This window comes from Cajanus cajan, chromosome 5 (genome assembly GCF_000230855.2).
Source record: "Cajanus cajan strain Asha chromosome 5, NIPB_CcT2T_4, whole genome shotgun sequence".
Taxonomy (NCBI): domain Eukaryota; kingdom Viridiplantae; phylum Streptophyta; class Magnoliopsida; order Fabales; family Fabaceae; genus Cajanus; species Cajanus cajan.
In genome coordinates, this window is record NC_138521.1 from 3928390 (window position 1) to 3954957 (window position 26568).

At 33.0% G+C, this 26568-nt stretch overlaps 2 protein-coding genes across 4 annotated transcripts; both read right to left on the reverse strand.

The window, feature by feature from the left end:
- Nucleotides 1-969: 969 nt before the first annotated feature.
- On the reverse strand, nucleotides 970-9783 carry LOC109807913 (uncharacterized). Of its 3 annotated transcripts, none has more exons than XM_020370639.3 (16): nucleotides 9363-9783; nucleotides 8278-8885; nucleotides 7135-7246; nucleotides 6829-7030; nucleotides 6521-6607; nucleotides 6384-6443; nucleotides 6205-6291; nucleotides 4876-4947; nucleotides 4559-4614; nucleotides 4153-4238; nucleotides 3817-3907; nucleotides 3580-3737; nucleotides 3387-3478; nucleotides 2404-2484; nucleotides 2033-2106; nucleotides 970-1414 (listed from the first exon to the last, which is right to left on the reverse strand). In XM_020370639.3, exons 2-16 carry the CDS (start codon nucleotides 8840-8842, stop codon nucleotides 1339-1341), a joined length of 1899 nt encoding a protein of 632 aa, XP_020226228.1. In that variant the 5' UTR covers nucleotides 8843-8885; nucleotides 9363-9783; the 3' UTR covers nucleotides 970-1338. The 3 variants fall into 3 exon arrangements, with proteins under 3 accessions (XP_020226228.1, XP_020226226.1, XP_020226227.1); XM_020370637.3 differs by having other exon boundaries at nucleotides 7135-7264; nucleotides 9363-9782; XM_020370638.3 differs by having other exon boundaries at nucleotides 7135-7264; nucleotides 8278-8888; nucleotides 9363-9782.
- Nucleotides 9784-15659: 5876 nt separating this feature from the next.
- Nucleotides 15660-25032, reverse strand: LOC109808068 (dentin sialophosphoprotein-like protein). Its single transcript, XM_020370888.3, has 12 exons — nucleotides 24642-25032; nucleotides 23641-23867; nucleotides 20667-20734; nucleotides 20334-20405; nucleotides 19840-20186; nucleotides 19673-19741; nucleotides 19505-19593; nucleotides 17177-19369; nucleotides 16971-17048; nucleotides 16770-16881; nucleotides 16119-16169; nucleotides 15660-15882 (listed from the first exon to the last, which is right to left on the reverse strand). The coding sequence occupies exons 1-12, from the start codon at nucleotides 24960-24962 to the stop codon at nucleotides 15835-15837; spliced, it is 3675 nt and encodes a 1224-aa protein (XP_020226477.1). The 5' UTR covers nucleotides 24963-25032; the 3' UTR covers nucleotides 15660-15834.
- Nucleotides 25033-26568: the final 1536 nt, after the last annotated feature.

Here is a 26568-nt window from a genome sequence, read left to right on the forward strand (position 1 = left end):
TAAATATACCTAAGTTTATTTCTAAATCTTGAGGGTGATGACTCATTTACTTTAAGAGTGTCTTATTAAATTTGTATATCTTATTAGGCTTTTATAAAACATTGAATTACACCAATCTAATTAATGGATTGAAAGTTTCATTGACTGAAATCAAGTTTATAAAATATAAAAATTAATCGATATTTCATTAATCAACTTTGTTTTAACACATACTACCCTTTTAAAACATAATATTATGTATGAATGGTATATTTATCTAAAAATTGATATGTATAATAATGTAATTATTAATATAATATATGATTTATCAATTAGATTTGATAAATTTGTATATTATAAATAAAAATATTAAAATAATAAGTGTCCAACACTTATTATGACAGGGAAACAAATAGAAGGAAAAGAAGGAAAATTTTGACAATTAAAGTGGGAGGTATTGTTCCAGACTTTCAGTGGCCTATGATTGAATGCATTGAAGAGATGGGAAAGACAGTAAATTTGTTTGCAATGATGTGAGAGTGATAAAGGCGTTTAAGGTTTCGAATTTTGTGTTGAGGGCGTTGTGATTATGAAACATGGGCCTGGAAAAAATACCATACATTACTTGTGAGAAAGAAGATTTTTTTATTGGTTTTAAAAAATCTCTTCCAATTTTAATGTTTTATTTCTTTTAACATTATTAACTAGGCTAAAGAAGTTGAGAACAGAAAAAAAAAAAAATATTTTCGTTAATAGAAATCAGTACATTATAGAAACTAGATTAGAATATATATTTTTATCTGTATCAGTATATTATAGTAATTCTCAGTAGTTATTGGCAAGTTTAGGAAGATTTAATATCTTTTGTACAGACTTTAAATTTTCGAATTGTCTACCAATGAAAAAAAATGCTTAATAATTATACTTAAAATTTACCAGCCAAAATGGATTGCTAATGACAGGAATTGAACCAATTAAACAATAAGCATATTCAATTTCAATGCTAAGCTTTTATTTCAAATATCAATATCCAAATATTTCTCAAGTTTGGAACAAGCATCAAGCAGGGTTTAATAAGCCAAGGACAATTTCTCCTTTTTCTTGGCAATAATAAAGATACCTATTCTGTTGTGAACTAAAATTTGTCCTCTAGATATTTTTCTTTTCTAAGTCTAAATTTTCTTATATTACATATTTTACAAGGCAATGTGCTTTGGCAATCGTGTATCATACTATCATTGACAATTAGACAGTGTAGCATCAGCAATGATTTGGACTATTCAGTGAATGCAGATTCGAACCATACTGCTACGTAAATCAGCATTTAATTGCATTCAAAACTTTGCAGCGTGAACTTTTCTATACAGAGCCTTGATCAGTCATGGCCTGAGCAATAGTTAGAAAGGCAGATATGACCGCTCCATGTACCAGAGCCCTGACATAACAAGCACACAAATATTAACTTAGGCTGCATATTTAGAACAAAGACATTTGAAGATGAATAATCATTCAAACAAAAATCCATTGCAAGAAAAGTACAAAATAATTACAATGACATGTTACACAAAATACCTGTACAACAAAAAACAAAGTCTTATCCCAATAAATCATGTTACACAAGAATGCAATAGGTATAGGTGACTTGAGCTTTTATTTTTTATTTTTTTTATAATAGAAAAACATTACATCTCACCAATGCAATCTTGTTGGTTGAGAAATAACCTATGTTAAGACAGGTCTTGTACCTGATGTGTTTTTGTAAGAAAGTAAAAGTATGATTTTCTTTGCAATTGCTCATATAAGAATCGGAATCATGAATTAATGAACGCTACAATTTTGCTAAATTGGTATACTCAATACTCAGAACTTTAAGACACATCTTCACAGAGGAAAATTGTATATATTGAAAAAGAGAGAAAACTAATCAATATTGAAAGAGGGAGAGAACTAACCAGATAGGATCCCCTACTGGGCGAGCCATTAATTTTGGAAAGAAAAGCAAATAATGTTTAGTATTGATCATTGTTGTAATGCTACTGAAGAAAACACTTACTCAGGGCTTTCTTTTTGATAACCAAAGTCGGTTGCAGCTTTGATAGCTCTCTGATAAGTTTGTCTCATTGCTTCCTGCCCAATGAAAAAGCAAATTTGAATACACAAGTTGATATAAAATAGTGTGTGGCTGATGCTTACTAAAGAAAAATTAATAATACAATTTCTATCAGCTATGCCAAATTTCATCTGGTGCCAGTCATTATCATTCTTAATGTGTGCCATGGACCCAATAATTGTCAACCCCCCCCCCCCCCCAAAAATAAAAGAAAAATGGAAATCACAAATACAAATTATAATTTATTCCTTTGCAAACAAGAAGCATATCAGATTTTATATGATTTGTAAGAGCAATTGATTTCACAAAACTACCTGCAATTTAGATTCAAAGTCCTCTGGTGACCAGTTCATCAAACTGCATTCATGATTCAGTTCAAGTTCTCCAGCCACGACCTGCAAGTAATAAGAACAGAAGATTAAAGAACGGTCCGTCCAAATGTCATGTCTAATGTTGATGTTGAAATTGAATCTGCCATAAGTTGAACTCAATTAAATGATGCTAACCAATCTGTCACGAGCTTAGGATCAGAGTTTCAATCTGCTTATTCAGGAATGGCTTAACTAGAGATTCTAATAGTTCTACCAAGTTATTTTAAGCAATTGCATATAGTTCTTCACAAGGGGAATACACCACAGACACATAATGGACTGATTTGCAGTTCTAGCCCAATGGATTATATAATTAGTCAATTAAACCATCATCAAATGAAACCTTCAGCTTAATGATGGCATTAGTTTGGCAAGTACAAAAGTGTGGGAGTGCACCTCATAATTGTAGGGGCTGAAGAAAGTCAGATGTACACAAACTCTCGTGGATAGAGTCAGTTTCCACAACTAAAACCAACGACCATCGGTCATAAGACAAAAAACTTATCATTGAGGCAAGGCCCTTGCTCATCAATTTAAGCATTCACTATATGCATTTAATGAGGGCCTAATAGAGGGAAGTATTTATTAAAAAACTAATGCTATGCCTGAAATTTGGGGGGAATTGAAGCAAAGGAGAAAGATGTTAGATTCCTCACACAAGGACTCAACATTAGAAAACTACTCCATCTTCTTTCCTGTTCCTCTACATCTCCATGCCAACTGATGCCTAATAACCAAAATATAATACACAACTAACTTTGCATTGACATGCTTAGTTAAAGAGGATAATATTTGCATTTTTCATCATTGCAGTATTAGAAATGAAAGAGGCTGTACACCACCATGATCATTAATGTCGCTGTTGTTTAGGTTACCGTGGGAATATGTTCGCAATATACATAGAAATTGTAAAGTAAAAATCTCACCCCTCCAGCACCAGCAGCCATTGCAGGAGCAATGAGAACACTAGCTTTCCTCAGAATCTGAACTGCCTCAGGGGTACAAGGCATGTTTGAACCTAGGATTCAAATTAAACAAGTAGCTTCCATTAGTATATATGAGAGAGAAAGAAAACAGAAAAAAGGCCATATATATATTGCATCTTACAAAAGCAACTACCTTCTACTAGTATACGACAACCTGAATTAACCAAATTAATGGCATCTGATTGATCAATTTCATTCTGTGAAGCACAAGCAAATGCAAGATCACACCTTTCATTCCACGGTTTTGCTTCATCATAATATTTGGACCGAGCATAGGTCTTTGAATAGTCTCTGCATATTGTCAGTTTTATGAACAAGGACAGTAAAATTATAGACTAAAGAGTAAAGAGACAACGTAAGTGATACAAACCGCAAACTTCTTTGTTGAGCTTTAATGTCCCTCAAAAATGATATTTTCATGAAGTCAAATCCGTCCTCATCAACCAAATATCCTCTAGAATCTGACAAATGCATTTGTTAAAAGAAGATACTTCTTGAAAAGACCAGGAAAAATAAAGGTATTCAAAATAATATGAGAATCCCAGATTCAATTACTACTATATTTGATGATGATTAATATTAAGATGAGAACTCTTATGAGTAACAAAGCACAAATTCTCATTATTGCTAGAGTAAAAGAATTTAGAATACACTGCATCTGCTAAGATGCAGTAGCCCCCATATTTTCATAAAAAACCAAAATTACCTGATACTGAAATTGGAAGAGCACCATAAGCAATTAGCTTCTCTAAAACATGCATTGCAATCTTTCCAGAACCACTCACAACACACCTACAGGAAATTATAAATTATAAGAGGATTCCTGGATCATAAATGTCTGAAATCAATTTAGGAATCACAATAAATTCATAATTGTCTTAAAACGAATTTAATAAGTTAAAAAAACATGGAAAATGGGAGCTTCCAGGTTTCTAATATTGATGGAATTTTGAATATAAGAAAAGAAAACTATATCAAATTAAAAAGAAAATATTCAAATCCTCAAAGGAATATTTAATTATAACAAGAAATGAGGGTCCGAAAGGTAACACCAATAATGAATGAGTTGGTAGCAATAATGTTTATGAAATGGTCTGAATTAAAATAGAAACCTTAATCCTTTAAGTTCTTTATTCATGTCGGCAAGCATGATCTGGGCAAAGAAAACCTGCAGAAGCATGCTAAACTTGTTAAAAGTTTAATAACTTGAAACAATAGATGCAGAGGACTTTTTTATATTGATCTTCTTGTTCAGAATGGACGTGCATGTTACATGTCCTTTGTTCTGAAATGGAGTTGGCTGATATGACATTGTGGGCAACACTGCTTAGTGATTTCTCTTATGGGAAAGAAAATTGAAGGATACTCATTTCACATCTCACCATACATCCATGGAGAGTTAGATAGTAAGATTTATAATTGAAATTACCAGCCCATAGCCAGTAGCTTCGGGACGAAGACTGGATCCAGACCAAAATATCCTTGGCCCTGTAAAACTTCCCTGCATAAGTAAGGCACACATATGAAAAGTACCCAACAAAAAGAAAACATAGTTTTCCTTTCAGCTACAAATGCTAACATAATCAGTATCTTGAAATTTCATGTTCCTTAAATGATTAGATATGTTAGACACTATGCTATACTTGATGCATACCGTGCAAGATATGCAACATTCATTTATGCACAGTAAATCAATGATCCCTGCGCACATAAAAACAAAGAACAACTGCAAACAAAATCCTTTTCTTTTTGCTATTAGATTGGGTCCATAGTTATCAATCTTGAATTGCAGTGCAGAGCAGCCAACCCCAAAATCATTATAATAGGATAACACATGGTGGGATGACATATATTTTAAAGATTATAAACACAAGTTAAATATAAATGGTCAAAAATAAAATAAGTAAAATTAAAGACATTAATAATTAATGGTCAAAAGCCCATCTGATGGAGGAGAACAGAGAAGTCGATAAACACACAAGTTGATAACAACACAAGTCAAGGAATAATGAAAATGGCGTGGTGATGAGGTCAAGACTCAAGTTAGAACTTTGAAAACATGACCCAAAAAAGAATAGACAGAAAAGGCAGAACAATGAAATGAACGACCCTTGTCAATCTGATGGATGGAGATCAGAGAGCTGTGCTGGAGAGAGAGAGAGAGAGAGAGAGAACAGAAAAGAAGGGTAAAACAGGTGTGGGAGTTCACCAGAAAGTCAAAAACAACACCAGAACTGACATCAAAGCTGTGTGACAGAAATGGACATGTTTTCCAGAAACCAAGGTACTCATTGATTTGCTGGTTTCATATTTGTTCTCAACTTCTCGTGACAGAAGCATGGCAGTTCTAATGAAAGAAACCTTATCTCTCAAAAAGAATACTAAAATACCAGCATATCCCAAAAATAGGATCAGCATCCCACAAGAACAGGGTTAATGAGGAGACCTTTCTTCCATCAACAAAAGCAGCTGCAATGACAGTATTTCTGGGAGAAAGGCCAAAGCTTGAAGATGCAACTTCTGCTACATAAAAATGCTCCATGAAAGGTTTAGAATAACAGTTGGAGGCTACTCCACACTGCCACGTCACTATCATGCCACTTGGTCGTTGGGATTTATTCTATTGATGTTTTTACATAAAGTGCAACAAGCAAGCAATATGAGGGATAAATGTACAGAAGAACGCATATAAGAAAAAAGGTAAAATATTTATTTTTCCACCAAATAGTTTGTTAGGATTTGAGAATGTCTGAATTACCTGAAAATGACCAGCTAGACGTCTATACTGTCCAAAAAGATACCCCATTTCTCGGGTACCAACACCCATTTCCTCTGATGGAAGGTCCTAATACACATCCATCACAAGAAAAATACATGAAATAGGCCTTGAATGTTAATAGGTTAAAAGATATAGAAAAAGAATATGCTTTCAATTACCTTGTCAGGCCCTAGGTAACGATACATCTCACTCATGAAACTTTGGCAAAAATGCATAATCTGCCAACTTATCAAGGTAACGTTTAGTAATTATAAAATTACTTTACTACTCGCAATTGAATAAGTTGAAAACTCACTTCATTATCACTTTTTCCTTTTGGATCAAAATCACTTCCACCAGCTGCTCCTCCTAATTTGTACGGTGATAAAGCATTTTTTAAAGTCTGCAGAGAAGGATGTGTCGTATAAACAATAAAGTGATCCAATACAGAAATGCAGCTGGGACAGAATCCAGATTCTTAACTTTTTCTGATATATGAATCTCAGTATATTTGTCAAATATAAACAAATAAAGGCTTACATATATATCATTACTTCTGCAATAGTTAATTCATTAGTTGCAGGAAATAATGCCATATATGAATGCTAAAAATATTCATAATACCTGTTCAAAACCAAGGAACTTGGCAACACTTAAATTCATTGATGGATGAAAACGAATACCACCCCTACATGGACCCATTGACTGGTTAAATTGTACCCTAAATCCCCGATTAACATGTGTCTCACCCCTATCATCCACCCATGAAACACGAAAAACAATCATTCGTTCAGGTTCCAACAGGCGCTCCATGATGTTAACATAACTGAAACATGAGAATATTGATGAGATGCATCCAATACTAAAGCATTGGTCTTGTCATCTGTGGATAAATAAATATATAATTATAGCCATTTGAATAAAACTCACCGAGAATTTTTTGCTATGACTCTTTCAAGGGCTTGAACTGCCTCCTGGACTGCCTGAATGAATTCAACCTCATGAGGATCCCTTTTCAGTGTAGCTTCAAGAATTGATCCCGCTGTTTTTGACATGGCAACTTCAATTATAGAATTGTCAGACAATACCCAAGAATGTAAACATTTTTACAAGAAAGAAGATGACTTATCTTTTTCACATATTATTTTGTGTGTAGATAACCAACATATTTCAAGAATCAAGAAATTGATGATGTCAATTGTAAAATAGAAATTCTTACACACAGAACAACATAAATGAGCTGAAATTTGTCATAGTAATGATAATCTGAAGTTTGACATTTTAAGATGCACCTTGAAACTTAAAAAATGACATTAAATGTTGTATAGGTGAATCCTGTGATCTGAGTGCAGCTCTGGATGTATAGGGAAACTGTGTAGGGCATACAGTTGCAACTGAATTAGTTCAGTTGTAACAGAACAGTTGTGCTACTAACTATCTGAACACTTAAACTGATCTGTTAATTACTTCTCATAATCATAACTAACAGAATGAGGGAACGTATATGTGTTATAAAGCTAACAATACACTGGCAACAATATACAACTTCAGGATACAGACAGTATACAACTACAGTATCAAAATACAATTGTATACTCTAATATTAAATAAAATGACAAACTAATAATATTTTATTCAGGATAAAAGCAGAAAACAAGCATTTAAAAGTGTGCATGAAACTAAGATTTGCAAAGCAACCATTAAACCAGTGGAGGGAACAAATAAAAATAGTTGAATGCCATAGGATGCTGTCAAATCAGTCAGTAATATAATCTCCAAAAAAAGAAGTATAGTTCACAATTACATTCAAATTTCTCTAATAATAACACAATGCTTGCACTTCATACAACTGAAGATCAGTTAAAATGTTGAATGCAGCATTGAAACATATTCATATTACCCTATATAATTGATGAAATGCATCTTTTGTGAAATTTCAACATGACTAACAATATGTTTTTATGAACTTATGACCACAAATTAAAATGAATTGGGGAAGAGCACATCAAATGGTTCAACTCAACTATTAGAAAACACAGTATACATTCATTAAAATTTTCAAAGATGGCTAACCTTTTACATAAACAGGCTTGTCAACCACAATTTTATCTTTGGAGGCCATTTGAAGACGAAGAGCCTCTTTGTGAAGCAAACTGTTATTGTGTTCTTCCAGGGCACTCATCTGCATATTACGACTGCCCTCATTACCATAAGGATTTCTTCTATGCTTCCGGCCATACTCCCTGCAAACAGAGCAGAAAATCCTTGGTGTTCCATCTTTCATATCAACGAAAGCCCATTTATAGGTATCTGCCCATTCTTCTCTCCATCTTTTAACAACCTTTTTCTTCCTTTTTACTTGTTGGGTCTTGGACATATCTTGAGCATCATTAGGAAGCTGAGAAACCATCCCCATCTGCTTGCTCTCACCATGTTCTTCTGCGGAAGATTCCCGCATTGGTGCACCAATTAGAGTAGTGTTACCAAATGAAGGGTCATCCTCCCCAGGTCCAATTTCTAAATCAATCTCCTCACCAATTTCTCTCACAACCAAGTGGTGGTGTCTCTGGGTTTGCTGAATCAAATTCATATCATCCATTGCAGAATTCATCTCTACTCCAATGGTAGGCAACAACATTCAGCATGACAGCCCTCCCCACAAATTTAAAATGCTTTTCTTTCTGCTAAAACAAATACATCAAATCACCACTTTACCTATTTTAGAGTTAATGGAACAAACAATAAAAACTCATTAACAATATAACATTTGTCTGGATTGCTTGGCTCAATTGAGTTGGACTAGAAACACACAACATAAAACTAACCTACCACTCAAGTAGAAATCAAAACAGTAGCACTTCAATAAACAAAAGTACCAAACATGAAAATCATTTCTAGTACTCAGACAACATTTCAATTGAACAAATTCCCCCAAAACTCCCCTCGCCCCAGATTTAGCAAGTACCCATTTGAATTGACAATCGTTTACACCCCAAGGCACAGCATAAACCTCAGAATCCCTCATTAATACAAAAGGCCAGAGTCCACAAACACAACAAGTGATGGAGAAAAAAAATGTTTTTTTGCCAACGACCACAAATCATGATTAAATTTGCAGAGACACCCAGAAGTTGAATTTAATCGATGAGCTCAAATACCTTGAGAATTTGAATAAAAATGGCAAACTTGAAAAGCGGAAGTTGTGAGCATCTCTTTACATATCCGAGACTCTCTTTGTTCAAGTGAGATTCAAAGAGCGAAGATTGCAGCAGCGAAAGGAAGAAAAGGAGGAAACTTTAATTTGAAATTGGGGTATGAGAGTGGAGGGTGATGGTGAGTGGTGAGTGGAACAACACAGAGGTTGGGAGTTTAATGATTGTTTCTGGGACTGTTTGTTTTGTTAGGTATTTCCGGAATCGAAAGTGGGAAGAGTGAAGAGTGACGAGGATGAAGGTATGATCATTTCATGTATGTGATGGTGATGTGATGTGATGTGGATTGTGTGTGGGATCATCATCCATCAAATATGCAAACCAAACACTCTTGCCGTCAGCCTGATTTGATGCCAGAACAAAATTAACAATTAAGAACGTTTTCACCAGCATGATTTCATCTGATAAACATCAAATTTGGATTTTACGATTTTTCAGAATTTGTATTTTACCACATACAATACAATAAATAAAGGACCATTTTTAATATTTATTTTAATCTTATGTTATATATGATAAAATATTTATTTTAATTTTTAATTTTTTATATTTGATTAAATTAATCTTTTTTAAAATAATTATTTTTAATTATATGACATAATTTTGAATTATGAGATTGTTCTTGCATGAAAATTATAAAATTTAATTAAAGTTTGAATTTAAAAAAACTATAAATATAGTGAAAAATATATCATAAGATTAACTAAAAAATAGTATAAAATTAAATTTTTGAATTTTTTACTTTTTTTTATACTTATTTTATACTATATTTATCATGTTTGTAAAACTTGTTAGTTTGAATGTTGATTGTATTTAATATAATGAGATGAGTTTCAAATCTTAAATTAATTAAAAATATTTAAAATCATTTCTTAAAAATTAAAAATTATTATTATTTCAAAAATATCATATTCGTCTAAATTTAAGAGATAAATAATTAAAATGAACATTTTAAAAAATAAAAGATTAAAATAAATTTAAATATAAGATAAAAAAAACTAAAAGTATAATTTATTTTTTTCTTATATTAATATCTAAAGTTAAAACTGAAAAAATATCAAATAAATTATTGAAATTTATCATGTTTCTCAAATTAGAAAAAAAATGTTTTTGAATCAAAATGTTTTTAGACTATTTTTGAATAAAAGTGTTTTTAATTATTTTTTAACACAATCATTTTTCAGAATTTTTTCTATAACTTCTTATCTTTAACAATATATTATTATTATATATTAATATTATATATATATATATGTACATATTATTTTTATTTTTAACATTTTAAAGAAAATATAAATAATCCTTCATTTCATAAAATTTAAAGTTAAAAGATATGTTGATGTGATTATTTCAAATTTCTTTATTTAGCTTTGCATCTCATTTCATGTTTCCTTCAAAAGATCAAGAACATATTTTCTTGTAGAGATGAAGATGTCTTTTTTAGAATAGGCAGCCTTTATTTCAAGGAATTACAAGCTTATAGAACTTTTTCATTTCAAATTGAGTTGCCAAAATTTATTTTAGGATTATTTTCTCTATCTCATTATCACTTACAGTGATCATATCATCTACATACACTTGAAGAAAAATGAGTTTTTCATCCGGGGAATGTTTTATGAATCAAGTATGATAGATTCTATTTGTTTCCCAAGGACTTCATGGTTTAAGTAAAACTTTCAAACCATACTCAGAGAGATTGTTTGAGGCCAAAGAGAACCTTTTTCAACCTACACCCTATTATTTTCGTCATGAGATTTAAATCCTGGGGAAATCTCCATGTAGAGTTCCCCCTCTAGGTCTTCATTCAAGAAGATATTTTTAACATCAAATTGTTGTAGATTCCAACCAAAGTAAACAGCTAGGGAGAAAATGATTTTTATTGTATTCATTTTTGCTAAAAGAGCAAATGTTTCTCCATAGTAATGCCATAAGTTTTTGTGTACCCCTTGTCCATCAATCTTGCCCTGTATCGATCTAATATCTCATCCGATTTATACTTTATTATGTATATCCATTTGGATTCTACAATTATCTTGTCTTTTGGTTTATCAATTATATCTCAAGTTGAGTTTCTCTCTAATGCCCCATCTTTTCATTCATGGTTCTAAACCAAATTCTATCTTTAGGAATTTCTTGTATTGACTTAAGTGTTTTCATTACATCAATGGTTGTAGCAAAACTTTGATGTTGAATAAAAAGATGGTTGGTGCAAACAAATTAAGAAATAAGATACATGACATATGATATCTTCCCTTCCCTCAAGCCAATAAGCATGTCATTTGTAACTTTCTCATCATCATTATCATCCACACGGACATTTACCTCTAGTTTAGACAATTCAATTTGTTGTAGGAATACAATAGGTTTCTTTTTAATATTTTTCTTCCAAAGAATCAATCTTTCTCTTTTGCATCATCGTGATATTCCTTTGCTTCATCATAATGATCTATTTGTGTTTCTTCAAGATTAGTATCTTGTACGTCCTATAAGGAAGGAAGAGATAATAATCCAAAAAAATTTAACTTCTAAAATATAAACCCCTTGAAGTTGAGGGTTGGAAAAGAAGGGTACTATTTCATGAAATGTGACATTCATTGATACAAAAATTGACGAGTTTAAAAGTGATAACACTTGTACCTTTTTTATTATATAGGTAACCAATAAAGATACATTTGAGATTAATACAACAAAATGATAGAAAAATAATAATAAGAATATCACACACAAGATACAAGTTGGAGGCTAAAATGAAATAAGACATATAAGGTTAATTTTTGACACCTCTACCCCACATATCATAACATATAAAAATAAAAATAAAAAACTAAATAATCTCAATATAATAAAATAACTCAAAAATCCTAACAAGTAGAGAGAATCACATTGTGTCTTAAAAAAAATAACATAACACAACTGAAAGAATTACAAAGAAACTAAAAACTGATTGTGTTCAAATGAACCAATAAAATCAAAGTCCTTGACTAGTCCTAACTATGTCTTGATGTCACATGTTGCATCAGAGTAACCCAACATGAATCCTAAGCTTCATCACTAACATCTTGAGCATCATGTTGATCATCTTCAAGACAAAGGGAGTGAAAAACATCACATTCTAGCCTACAGTGTAGGAATGCAAATCGGATAGCCAAACTCAAATAAGACATATGACAAGACATGGCATACGTAGATAATATCATTATCATGCTTGCTTCATTTATGACATAATAAACAATAACAATTAACATTATAATGTATATACAATGAACACAAATTACAGATTATCATGCATGTGGTATCAGTAAAAAACAAAACTTGTGCATTGTTGTTAGCAATACACGTAGAGTAACCTAGAAGTACACGTTAGGTCACACCCTTTGTGCACTCTCATTAGGAGGACATACTACTAGGGTCTGGTCGAGATAGCTAAGTCATGCAAGATACACCTCATACACATGAGGGCATGACTAAGACTTCCAAATTGAGTTATCCCTAAGGACTAATCCCAAAGTTTTTACACAAGGGAGCCTTCCTTGGCGATGTATTCCATATCGTACGTTTAAAACACGTTTTTATGCAAATGATGCATGTCAAACAAACTCGAAGCAGTAACATACTCATGATCCAACTTCACATGTCACATATTCTTTATATCACCTCATATATCCCATGCACATTCTCAAATACATCAACTAGTCATTAATAAAAAGGTAGTATCAAGATCACAAGGGTAAAACAACCATCTAATAGTTGTTGAGCAAGCTAAGCTCCCTAGAGCCTCTTGCTAAGCGAATACATCAAGATGAGCCACCAACATCTAGCTAAACGAGCTAAGTCCTCTAGGACTTCTCGCTGAGCGACCAACATCTAACTGAGTGAGTTGAGCCCCTTGAGACTTCTTACTGAACGACCAACATCTAGATGCATAACTATAAAGGAAAAAATATAATATAAAGTGATTGCATACAAAAAGAAATTTATGCAGTACTAATTAAGGAAAAGATAAAAAAAAAATTCAATTAAGGTAAGTTGAACATGTATAAAGATGACCTTAAGAGATTATAACTGATAATAATGTGCTTTGTCTGACTTGTTTTTAATTTAATTTCCTTTTGTAAGTAATAATTTGGCCAAAAACATTTTATATGAAAGTACTTAAAAAAAAAAGTAGCTTATTTTAAAAATAAAAAAACGTAGTAATAAGTAGTTTTTTAAAAAGCTAAACAAATTTAGCTTAAGCGAAGCGGGACTTTTTTTTCTCGAAAGAACATCCATTCGAGCCCATGCAGGACTTTTTATGGTGCCATGATTTTTTATATTTGCTTTGCCTTTTTAATACCTTGCAAAGGCCACAAATTCCTGTTTTCATTTTTTTTTATTTCTTTTAGTAAATAATTATAGAAATAATATATTCTTTTTATATCTCAAGACTCATATAGAAAATATAATATATATTTATATATTTTAAAAAAATATAATTTAACAATAAGATAATATTTTGTAATTATTTATTTAAACTGCTGAAAAATAAAATGAGAAAATGTTTTATACATAATTTTTATGTTTTACTAGCAAGAAAAATGCATTTTGTGACTCCGTAAAAAAATAAAACAAATTAGTGTTTCCAAAAAAAAAAAGTGGATAGTTATTATTTTTAAAGAGAATAATTTTCTTTTGTATATATATTGTTCCTATTTTAGTCTTAAATATAAATTAGTGAAAAAAATAAAATATGACATAAAGATATAATTGTCTTTGAAAAAGTGAACACCAAAAAGGAATATTCCTTTTATATATAGTTATAGATATATGGTTATAGATAATATTCTATATATAGAGAGAGAAGATTCAAACAATATTGATATAACTTTTATCAACTATTACATCGCTCAATTTCGAAACTTCTTAAAAGTTTGTTACTCCTAAATCATAAATACAAAATTTCATATGAATCTAGGTTGATTTAATACCTCATTCTTATAAAATAAAATTGATATAATATATACACTTCAAAATATATTAAAATATAAATATTTTGATTACTTTCAAATTATTGTTGAATTTTAACGAAATTTCATACACATACTTAAGGTGATATGAAATTATAATTTAACGGTTGAATCGACAAAATTTACATTTTATATAAAATTATTAAATAGTATAATAATTAGTTAAAACACACAGACGTCATCTGAATACTCCTCATACATACATACATATACACACACACACACACACACAGATATATATATATATATATATATATATATATATATATACACTTTTTAATGAACAGGATTACTAGTTTTAAATAAAAATAAAACTTAAAAAAAATAATTGTCAAACATCTTTAACTAAAAAAGAGAGGTTTTAAATTAAAAAAATTATAAAAGCTAACAAATAATTTTTACTTAATTTTTTAAACTTTATTTCTAACTTTAAATTAAAAGTGACTTTTAAGTCAATAATAATTTAAACCGGAGCAAACATACTCGAAGTCTTATTAGAAATCACAACTAAACCTACACCACTAAATACTCGCAGTAAAAAGATTAGGGGCTAAATGAATCTATATCAAGGTACAAATATTTATTTGCATAAATTATGAAAATAGAACAATATTTTATTATCCTCTTTATCGTATGTATCTGCACATTATTTAGTTTATTAATTTTAATCCAAAAATTGACATTATACTTAATACCCCTACCAATTTACACCCAACTCTGAAATCCTTTCTTGATGATTTATTCTTCCCTTCTCAAAATTTAAAACCCTTTAATTCCCTAATACTGTTAGTCAGTTACAATATTCCTCATGACTTGATTTTCTAACTAAGATATCCAATAACATTTTCTTTAAATAAAATGCAAATAACAACTGGTATAAGTACCCAAATACTCACGAAGTTCGGAGAATGTGTCAAGGACATATTTTAAAATGCGAGTTAAAAAGCGGATACTATGGTATCATACTCAAGTCCTATTTTCTTTTCTTCCCCTATTTGGCACCGGTTTTTCCAAAATCACCACGTGACCTTGTAAATCTTCAATGGATGATTGCTACTTCCCTTCTATTCATTTATTTGGTTTGTGAACTTAAAATGCACATTCTCAAATTTCACTAGGACTGTTGAGCGTTGAGACTGAATCTCGGTGAATTTTGTCAAACGGAGTAAAAGAAATATACAATTTATCTAGACATGAACAAAATGAAGGTCGGGCCAAACAAAAAATATGCCAGAACTATACGAGAAAGCAAGACAAAATTTCATTTATACACAAGTATACGGCTCTACCAATAAATAGTACCAAAAGCTAGTATACATCCAACTTACACAAAAATTCATCTACTCAACTGCACATCATGTATCACCCAAAAATTCTAAACCATAATAGTCAATAAGGCTCCTGTATTTTTATCATTTATTAAACGCTTCTGCAAAGTCTTTGATCCTTTGCTTAATTGTCTGCAAGTGGGAAAAAGAAGCGTTAGGAGCATGCAGAAAGAAGCAAAATAACTAAATGATTATGTGAAAAGACAAAAAGTTTATTACTTAATAAAAATGAGTACATATACAATTTTGCCTCCAAAATCTAATTCGTCATGAAAACGACAACTTCAAGAGCTAAATTGTATATATGCAAAAGAACCAAATCCATATAGGTTGATACTTTCAAGGTTAGAGAAACTGTGAATAATTACCTCCACTTCCATATGAAGAACTACAAATATTTTCTTCAATCTCTTGTGTCTCTGCAATTCACATCATGCCCAACGGTTTAAAAGATATATACTAAATACAAGGAGAGCTTTACAAATTAAACAACACATGAAACACTCAGAGAAAAGGTTAAAAAAACTCCAATATCCCAAACACACTCTTGATAAAAAAAAATAAAAAGACAAATCAATAATTTGTTTAACTTTAAATTCAACCAAAATTGCATCAAGTCGCACTCAAGACAATTATCATCAATTGCCATCGCTGGCAATGCAATATCCTGTCACTACTCACTATTTAAATGGATAATAAAATGAACCAGCTTAAGACATCAACATGAACTAGAAGATTAATTTTGTCTAATGCACAATAACTTTCGATAAACATAAATTCCATCAAGATTACCGTACATGTGATTTAGGCAGTACAAGTATTTTCAAAGATTATCATCCAAAACAGAAAGGAAAATGGTCAAGATAAGATATAAGGACATTGAGTAAGAATAAAATATTGAGAAACTGTTGAATGCAGAACAAGAATGTATTAAAATATGATATGATTTATCCAACGTTTGAGCTGTAATACAATTATACAAATACTGCATGCATGGGAAGGAACCAGACAGAACATACCGGTGCACAGTGTCGATAGGATTCCCTCATCTGCTGCAAGATTTCATAATACCTATCCATATCCCTGTCTTTAGCATATTCTAAATCCTTGCCTAGTTTCTGAAACTTGTCCCTACAAATTGTGTAAGAGATATCAGACAAGTAATCATACTAAACATCTAACAGAAAAGAAATGCAACTTTGATTTGTAAGGGAATCTACTTGTAATTCTCCAAAATCTTGTACAAGGAGCAGTAACTATCAAATTTATCACGATACTCCTGCATATATTCTTGATATCTAGCATTGCATAGGAAAAAAATGTGTCAGATGCCAAAAAAATCAAGTAATTAACTCAAAAGAAGCCTATCACAACATCAATCACCAGAACAACAATTAAAAATAAAAAATAATGAATAACTGCTTACTGTGAAAGAGTCCCAATCGGTCCCCTCAATTCAGGTTCATCCTTTTCATACTTCGAATAAGAGCAACTATTTTCGTCTGAAGATGATTCTCTCTTCTTTTGATCACCATGATTTCTATCTGCAAACACAGAATCCTTTCCTCCATAAGCCATCACTTCTACTGAATTAGGTGTTTGTCTTTTACTTTCTTTCATAGGGTAGGAAACCATTCCCCGTTTACTGTCTTGTTTAGATGCATGTGCAGGCACTCTTCTATTGCTTTCATTGCGAATTTCCAAGTCAATATCTTGGCCGGTCCCAGATTCATTATTTCTAAATTTACTGCTTATTTCTGCCAATTTGTTTTGAGATCCTTCTTCTGCATGATCTGCTTTTGAATATTGTGAATGAATCTGTGCAACTCTAGAACGAGATTTTGTTGAATCTTCAAAATGATTATCTGAGTTCTTTTTATTAGAACTGTCCAAATTACTGGGAAAACCAGAATTTACAAATGCTGAGGCTGGCTTTCCTGAATCTGAAGTTGCTTTCAATGAAGGTTTTACTTTAGTAACATCTGGATTCCTCTCCTCTGAAGTGTTTACTCTGTCCTCCAAATGTTTAAATGAACCTTTACGTTCAAATTGCTTTGTTATGTGAGTTTCATCTGGAGTGGACTCACGGAGTTCACCCAACTCCAAGTCTGAAAGCTCTCTTTGAAGAGAGATACCTCGCCCATTAGTTACAGGGGATTGATTAAGACCAATTCTATTTTTGTCCTTAGGTGATGCTCCGAAGTGTGACTGTGTACTTTGTCGGCCTTCTTTTAATTTACCAACCGTTTCACCTTGTTTTTGGTAATAAGAATCCATGGATAGTGACTGTTTACTTCTATTATCATCCCTGGAATTCCTGGGGGCTTTTTTCTCAGTGGCATGAATATCCTCATTCAAGCCATCTCTATGAGATTTATCTTTGTGCACAGAGGCTTCACGAGCACGGAAGTCCTTTCCTGAGTGTTTTTTGCCATGCCTTATGCTTTCACCCTGTTTATCTGATTTTTCCGATGGATAGGAAGGGTATTCTGAAATGGTTTGATCTATGGATCTTCGACCTGTTTGTTCTGAACTAGATTTTCCAGGAAATGCTCGATTGGGTTCTTTGGGTAAGCTAACACTTGAATTCCCTGGTCTATCAGCTCTGTTTGGCATTTGTACATTAGGTCCCTTACAGATGTCTTCAGTAAATTCATCAGGAGATAAGTTCTGAGAATTCTCGAGTGTCTGCACATCCATACTGGGAGAAAATGGTTCACGGCTCAAGCTTCCTGCTTTCAACCTCTTTGCACCTTCTGATTTCTCATCAATATTCTTCATATCAGAACCTCTCTTGTGTTTACCTTTATATAACCTATCAGAGCTGTCAGACTGTTCATGCTTAGAGCTATCTTTAACTTCATTTTCTCTTTCATCAAACAAACTCCCTATATAATTTTGGCGTTCCTGGAGCTGTTGATAGTCAAGTGAAAACGGCCTTGTCTCTTCTACATATTCTCCACCTCTATTAGAAATGATAGCCGTATCTAGAGCCATCTCAGCCTCCTGATCCTCAGGTAAGTCCTTTTCAATTTCAACTGCATCAGATTCATTACCATCTTGCTTCTCACCAACCTCATTCTGAATTGATCTTCGCTCAGGAGATATTACAGGATTGGGTAAGGGCATCTTTTGATCAGAGGCTTCTATTTTTTGTTTTGACTCTTTTTCATCATCACTAGTCATAATATCTACATCCTCATCAGATCCCTCCAGTCCCTCCTTGCTGCTCGATGATACATCACTTTCACTATCACTACTACTCGCACTCCCTGTTCCGGCAGGACTTCTACTTCTACTCCTACTGTGGCTTCCACTATCACTTCCACTGTCACTGCTGTCACTTTCACTGTCACTGTCACTTCCACTATCACTGGAGGTGCCTGCCTGCCCTTCACTATGATCAGAACCTTTTTTGTCAGCAACCATATCAGGAGAAGTATGTTGGGCATCAATTTTTTCACAATTGTTTGGTTCTTCTTCTACTTTGGATTTTACTTTGACCATTTCCTCCAAATCAACATTTGGGGCTTTCTCTTCAGATCTTTCCTGTGGAGCTGATGCCTGATCATGAAACTCTTCACGAGCAGGTATCTGGCTGTGATTGTCATCAGGAGAACTGTACAAATAAAATAATACACCTTAAATGCAGGATAGGACCCATAAAAGTGAAAAACTTAAAGTACTGGTATACCAAAGTGATATGATTTTGGATCTTCATCACAAAGTATAGTTATATAAAAATAACAGGTACCTTCCGCTTTCAGTTTGAGGTTTATTTAAACTTTCCAAATCTACTGCTGGTCTCATAATATACCTTCCTGGAGCCTGATATTTTGCAATCTGAAGCTCAACAATAATTGAAAAATTAGATCACACGTGTATCATAAAACAATAGCCTCAAAAGAATCCCCCCACTTACTTTTTTTATAATTGGCTCAATTTTCTTTATGGAAGTTGGAAATGTGTCTCCAACAGCTTTCTCCAAGGCCTATAATTAAGAGAGAAAGCAGTTAAGGTGTATAATTAGATTAATAAATTTTTTTTAGAGATATTAAAGGAGATTGTATACTGGATTTTGTACCACACCTTCAAAGTCATTCCATTAGGTTTGTCCTTTAGAAGAGAAACTAACATGCCCTGCAAATCAGCTGGTTTAGACCCACTATTTCCCTTGCCTCCCGGTGTGTTCCTCGTGGCAATGTTTGTCCTGGAAGGGATTTCTCTCTCAGAGACAGCATTAGTATCTTGCTTGCCTGTCATTTGTGATGGGACAGCATCCTCAAGGCTCTTGGACATATTTAAAGGTCCCAGTGGAGAAGATGAAGCAGCAAAAGGATCTGGTTGGGATGGAAGAGGAGAGGAATGTCTGCCCTTGGTGGCAGCATTTGTTGAAGTCAATCCAGATCTATGGGAAGATTTTGGGGGTCCGACAACTACTTAAAAAAAAAAGTCCAGATTACAGACATTCAAGATAAATCACTCATGCTAACAGAAATTTATCTTAAAGGTTCCAATACTGCTAAGTGATATCATCTTAAGATTGATTGAAGCTATGTCAGAAAGATGTGAAATTTAATCACCTTGAAGTGTTCCCTCTTTCCTTTTCTTAAGGGCAGCCTCTTTCTTTTTATTGAAATTCTTCCATGGTGTAGCTGGACAAGGGAGTATAAGGCCATTCAGTAAAATATTTCTATATTATAAACATTATTAAACTAAATACAGTAGAACTGGAAGGCTTTGACAGAAGAAAATAGTGGTGATAAGGAGGTGAACATGCCCAATATCAAGAAAAAACTTGAGTTGCTCATCTCAATGACATAAGAAAATAGCAATTTGAAATTTTACACTTAAAAATATTACAGAAAAAATCAATCCATTAGTACAAGATACCGAAAAGAAAAAAAAACAGTTACCCTCAACAGCTGCTAATGCCTTTAGCTGACTCTTCATAGATGGGTTCCCTGGCTCTAAGACAATGGCTCTGTTGCAAACAACATAAATAAATGAACAACTGGCCAAAACCAAGGAAAAAGGGCAGGGGAGATTCATACGCCATAAACAATCACTGCATGGAAAGTATATAAGAAGACAAACCATTTTACATCAAACCTAAGCAATCTAATTAGCAAATAAACAGATGAGTTAATCAAAATTTTAACACTAGAAATAGAGTATTAGTAACCAAGAACCTTTGTTATGGCCAGTTGGCCAAGTATAATGTCATCAACAGTTTGTTAACTTTTTTACAAAAATTGTTGTAAATATGTAAATAGCTCTAATTTCAGACAGAATATTTTCTCTTTCCAATAAATATCCTGGTAGAATTTGTAGTTATTAAAATATATTGTATTGTATTAAAATAATGCTTAGCAAACGGAAGCCACATCTCACAAGTGTATATTAATTTTTGGTTGTCAGTTTTAGGACACTGCGTGAACCATATTCATGGACAAAAAAAAAATATTGTAATTCATTTTTCCTGTTTTTTCATTTAGTAGGATTAACCTATATATTACCATTACATATCGTACATTTTGAATCACCAAATAATACTCAGAAAACTTTTCCTCATATTTCAAGTAAAACAACTAAACTTTGCCTCTTATTTCAAGTAAAACAATTAGGATTAACAATAACTCCCATCGTTGAATCTGAACTATGAATCAACAAGATTGCAAAGCCAAGAGAAAAATTTGTGATGAAAATTACAGGAATAGATCTCTCAACTCCAGGGATTCAAGACTTCCAAAAATCAGTCCACCCCCTAGAATTGCTCTTTCTATTACTCTCCGTCCCTCACCCCTTAATTTGGTTCAAGCTACCACTAAACAATTCAGTTAGAGGCCCCACCTAACTAATTGCTAGGAGTTTGGACAACTTTTAACTGCCAGGTTGTTAAAAACAAACTGAACTGGGATCAGTTGCCAAATGCTGCCGATAATACAATTATTGAAATTTCATCGACTATAGATATTACTAAAATAGAGCTTATAAAGGCTTGGGCAATTCTTGCCTCATAAGCTAGCTTTTAGGGTTGAGTTAGACATAATCCAAATTTAAGATGGTATCAAAGCCTATCACAAAAATTGATAGTGGGCCACCTTTAATTGTACAAAATTTGCCTAACCCTGTGGCTTTTTCAGTGCAATATTAAAAAAACTACCTAGCCCTGCAGTTTTCCCAGTGCAATCCACACACACACACACACATATATATATATATATCAATCCAACAAGATCCATCCTTTAGATGTCCAAAAATATGAGGAGTGTGTGTTGAGATCTCATGCAGAAAATGGTGAAAGGCCAATATCTGATATATCACACACACACACACATATATATCAATCCAACAAGACCCATCCTTTAGATGTCCAAATTCCAGTCCTAGGCACGAGGAGTGTGTGTTGAGATCTCACGCAGAAAATGGTGAAAGGCCAATATCTGATATATCATATAGCAGATAGCATCACACGATAATAGTGAAAGTTGCATAGCAGTTGAAATATATCATATACATCAACTATATATGTATAAAAAGTCAAGTTGTACACAAATAAAATGCTTAAAAAATCCACAATATTAACACAAGTTCAATCGATTCGAGACTAGCCAGAGATGAGAAAAGGATACAGGATGCATGCTGCAAACATGGAAGCCACAATAGTGTACACAATCACGATTGTGGATCCAAGGAATATTATATGTATAAAAAATCAAGTTGGGTGCAAACAAAAAATAAAATGCATAAAAATTGTCATTATATATGTATAAAAAATTCAAGTTGCAAGCAAATAAAATGCCATAATATTAACACAAAAGTTCAATTGGATAGGAACTCCCCAGAGGATACAGGATGTATGCCACAACCATGGCGGCCTGTGGCCACAATAGTGTAAAGAATCATGATTGTGAATCCAAGGAAATATTAAATATGTATCAGAAATCAAGTTGTATGCAAACAAAAATAAAATGCATAAAAAATGTGATAACATTAAATCAAGCCCAATTGGTTGGAGACTAGCCAGAGCTAAAAGATACATGCTGCAACCACAAAAGCCATGGCGGCAACAGTAGTGTGCAGAATCTCAATCATGGATCTCAGGAATTTACAATGCAATAACACTGCAGCAGCTATTTAACAACAATGGACTCAACTAGAGCTTATATAGGGTTTATTAATCCTTGCCTCGTGAGCTAACTTTTAGGGTTCAGTCAATCCCAACCCAAATTCAAGAACACCTACTCACAAAAACCCATAACTCTTCTCAGTACCTAAATATAGATAATATACTGCACATTTTGCTTTTATTTAATAATATGTGAGACAGAATTCCGAGAGAAATAAAAATAGTAGCAACCATAGAAATAACTTATAAAAAAGTTAGCCATCAAGACTTTAGAGTTCAGCTCCAAAATTGTTATCCTAGTAGTTTTTTGAAATTTGGATTCGGATCCTCTAAAGTGAGAAAGGGTAAAGTGAGCAGGCTCAACTGTTTATGAGAAAATCAACCATTGATATTCCAACATATTTATGATCTACCATGCATGTGCACATAACATCAATTGTTGATTTTGTCATCAATAACTAATATTAGTTTACCCTCAAACGTCAATTACTTACTTTAGAGGAGCCAAATCCTTGAAATTTATAAGTGCTCATGTATATATCAATTGAGTTTTATTGCAAACCTTCAAATTTTGAAAATACTAGGAAAATATCCTTTTACTAGAAGTACCATGAGCATTTTCTTATAAATACAAGCTGTGATAAATTAACAAAGAAAAAGGCAAAAGATCACTTAAAAATACAGGGTTCTCAAAGGGTGTAGTGCATAATATGAGGTATGTGCAGTAACAAGGAATATCTCCATTTAAGGCAACATACTTGCGAGACTTCATCTTGCGTTCAGCTTCCTCTGACCGCCTTTTGACATGATTTTTGGTGGACTCATCTAAGATACGCTGCACATTCAGCTTTCGCCAGGCACACCCAGACTCAACAAGCAAACCATTTCCATCTTCGCCACTTCGGCACTCTTCGTAAATATCACAGAGATCACCCAATTCCCTTGACCACGTGAATTTGTACTCCTTCCCACCAACATCAATAATCTGGCACAAATAAAACAACAGCCATTCCAAACTACAGATCAGAAATTGCTTAACAAAAACGCAAACACATGAAAACAAAAAAACGGTAAACACAAACTGAGCCATGTGGCAAAATCACATGATTTCACTCTAGAATAGAAACAACATTGACAAGTTTACAACTCAGTGACTTAGAGTGCGTTTGAGAACTAGTTGAGGTGAACTCAACTGGGATTGAAAAGAAAAATTACACACGAAATTTTCTTCTTTTTTTTTTTGCATTGAACACGTGTTTTTCTGTTGAACTTAATTTTAAACCAATATCCAACCATACATTAGTATTCATCATTGAAACCTGTATCAAATTAGGCACACAATTCAACCAAGTTCCAACAAAAAGTCACTACTTCCCAGTAGCACTATCATTACAACACTGTTGAAAAAGGATAACCAGTAATAAAGAATCGAATTCAGTATCAGAAATTCACAATTTCAAAATTTCACCATAAGCATACATATGCACAATTTCAAATTCTGTTCTGAATGGAGAATTCCCGGTTACCCCAGTTTATATCGACACTACACTTCAAAACGTTTGCGCGTGTTTTTTGCATTAAAAGATTCCGATAAAGCCAAGAGAAAGGGAGAAAAAGAGACAAAAGTGAGCGTCAATGAAAACCAAAAGGAAACAAATAAACAAACACGTTAAATGTTTGATTTGACACACAACACTTTGCGAAGGGTTGGCAGAAACCAATCGAAAATTTGAGAACGAAATTGAGTGAGAAGCTTTACGTTTCCGATGGGATTGTGAGGATTGGGGCCGAACTTCATACGCGCGGTGCCGCCCTGCGCCTCCACGCGCCTGATCTCCTCAACGAGGTCGGGCGCGAGCCGTATGATCATGGAAAACGCCAGCGAGTTGCTGCCGGAGGTAAGGCGGAAGGTCTCCTCAGCCGCCGGCGCCGCCGTCTCCTTCGCGGCGTTGCGGGAGGAGGCGCCCATGGAGAGGCGGCCGGCAGGGGCGGAGGGACGGTTCGGCGGCGGAGGGGGGAAGGAGGAGTGGCGGCGGTTCGGAGCGCCGCGGCCGAGCTTGGAGGAGGCGCCGCCGTACATGTTGCGATTGCTGTTCCGTTGTTTTCGCCACCGAATTGCTTATGATTATATGATGAAACGTTCCACTCTATGCACTACAAAAAAAAAAAAAAAAAATACCACACCAATTAATAATACAATTGATTTGTATATTGCTGTATTTCCTTTTTTTTTCTTTCTTTTGCATTACAAACACTGCCTTTAAATATTTTTAAAAATAAAATAAACAAAAACAATAATAATATGAATTGTTATTCAGAGTTAGTCACCAGTGATTTCTAAGATTATTTATTTATTTGTTTTTTAAATAATTGAGAGAATAATCATTCACAAATTATAAAGACAAAAATTAATTGTGAAAATAAATATTTCAATTATATATTGGTATACATTAAAATGATATCTTTATGATTTTATTATTATTTTTCTTTACACTAATATGCTTTTTTTTACAGTGGAATTTTTATCACACATTTTCAATTGTTTTTTTGTTTCATTTAAATTGTGAAACTTGTATGTTGCTTTTTTTATTTTAATTTTATTAATGAAAAAATATGATAATTATAAAAATAGAAATGATAATCATTAAAAAAAATAGGTACTATAAAATACTCTGGAAAAATATTTTTAGCGAATGAAATGTGCCGGCATGAAGAATTTAAAATAATTATGTATTTTTCATAAGGAATTACAATAACATTAAATCCTATAATATATTTATATATAGATTTAGAGGAGGATATTTCTTTATTTGGAAAATTGGTGTGAAATATCTTATATTTAGATCAAACGTCGTAGATGGATCTTTTATGAGAGAAGTACTTGCATAGAGAGTTGGTGTTGCGTGCTAAAAAACATATTAAAGCATCTCGGATTGGAATAGCATTGTTAAAGCTTTTCTTTATATCCAATAGGGATTTGAACCTTAGTTGGGTGAAAATAACTCCTCATTTTGGTATAAAGATTGGTATGATATGGGCATAATGGGGCATAGGAATCGCTTGTTCATATTCATGAGGTGTAAGCGATAGTGGTGCAATGTTGGAGGAATGGAGCTTGGGATTTCAGGTTCTTATACACTTGGCTTCCTAATGAGTGGTCCCTACAATTTCAACAGACTAGCGCTCCCTCTCTCAAGGGTAGCGAGGATCATATCTCGTAGAAGATTGATGTATTAGATTGTTACACTACAGCTTCAAGTTTTCATTTTCTTCAAATTGAGGCACCTTGTTTGCAACAATACATATGAAAGGGTGTATGGAAACTTCATATACTAAAAAAGGTTAAATTTTTTTCTTTGGCAATGATTACTTAAGACTTTACCTACAAACCAATTTAGGTTTTCTTGACATCTTGCATCTAGTGACTCATGCCCCAGATGTTCGTGCTCAACGCAAACTTTGTTACATGCCTTAAGGGACTGTCCTCATTTGAAGGAAGTATGACTACAAATGGGTCAGAGGTTTCATTGGGTGTTTATGATGAATGATATTGACACTTGGTTCTTGGTTGTCATTCAACATTAGGATGGTATGAGGTTGAGTATGGTCCTCTAGTGGGTATGGAGGTTTTGCAACAATATGATTTTCCATGAAAAGGGATGGAGTATTCAATGTACTACATTAGA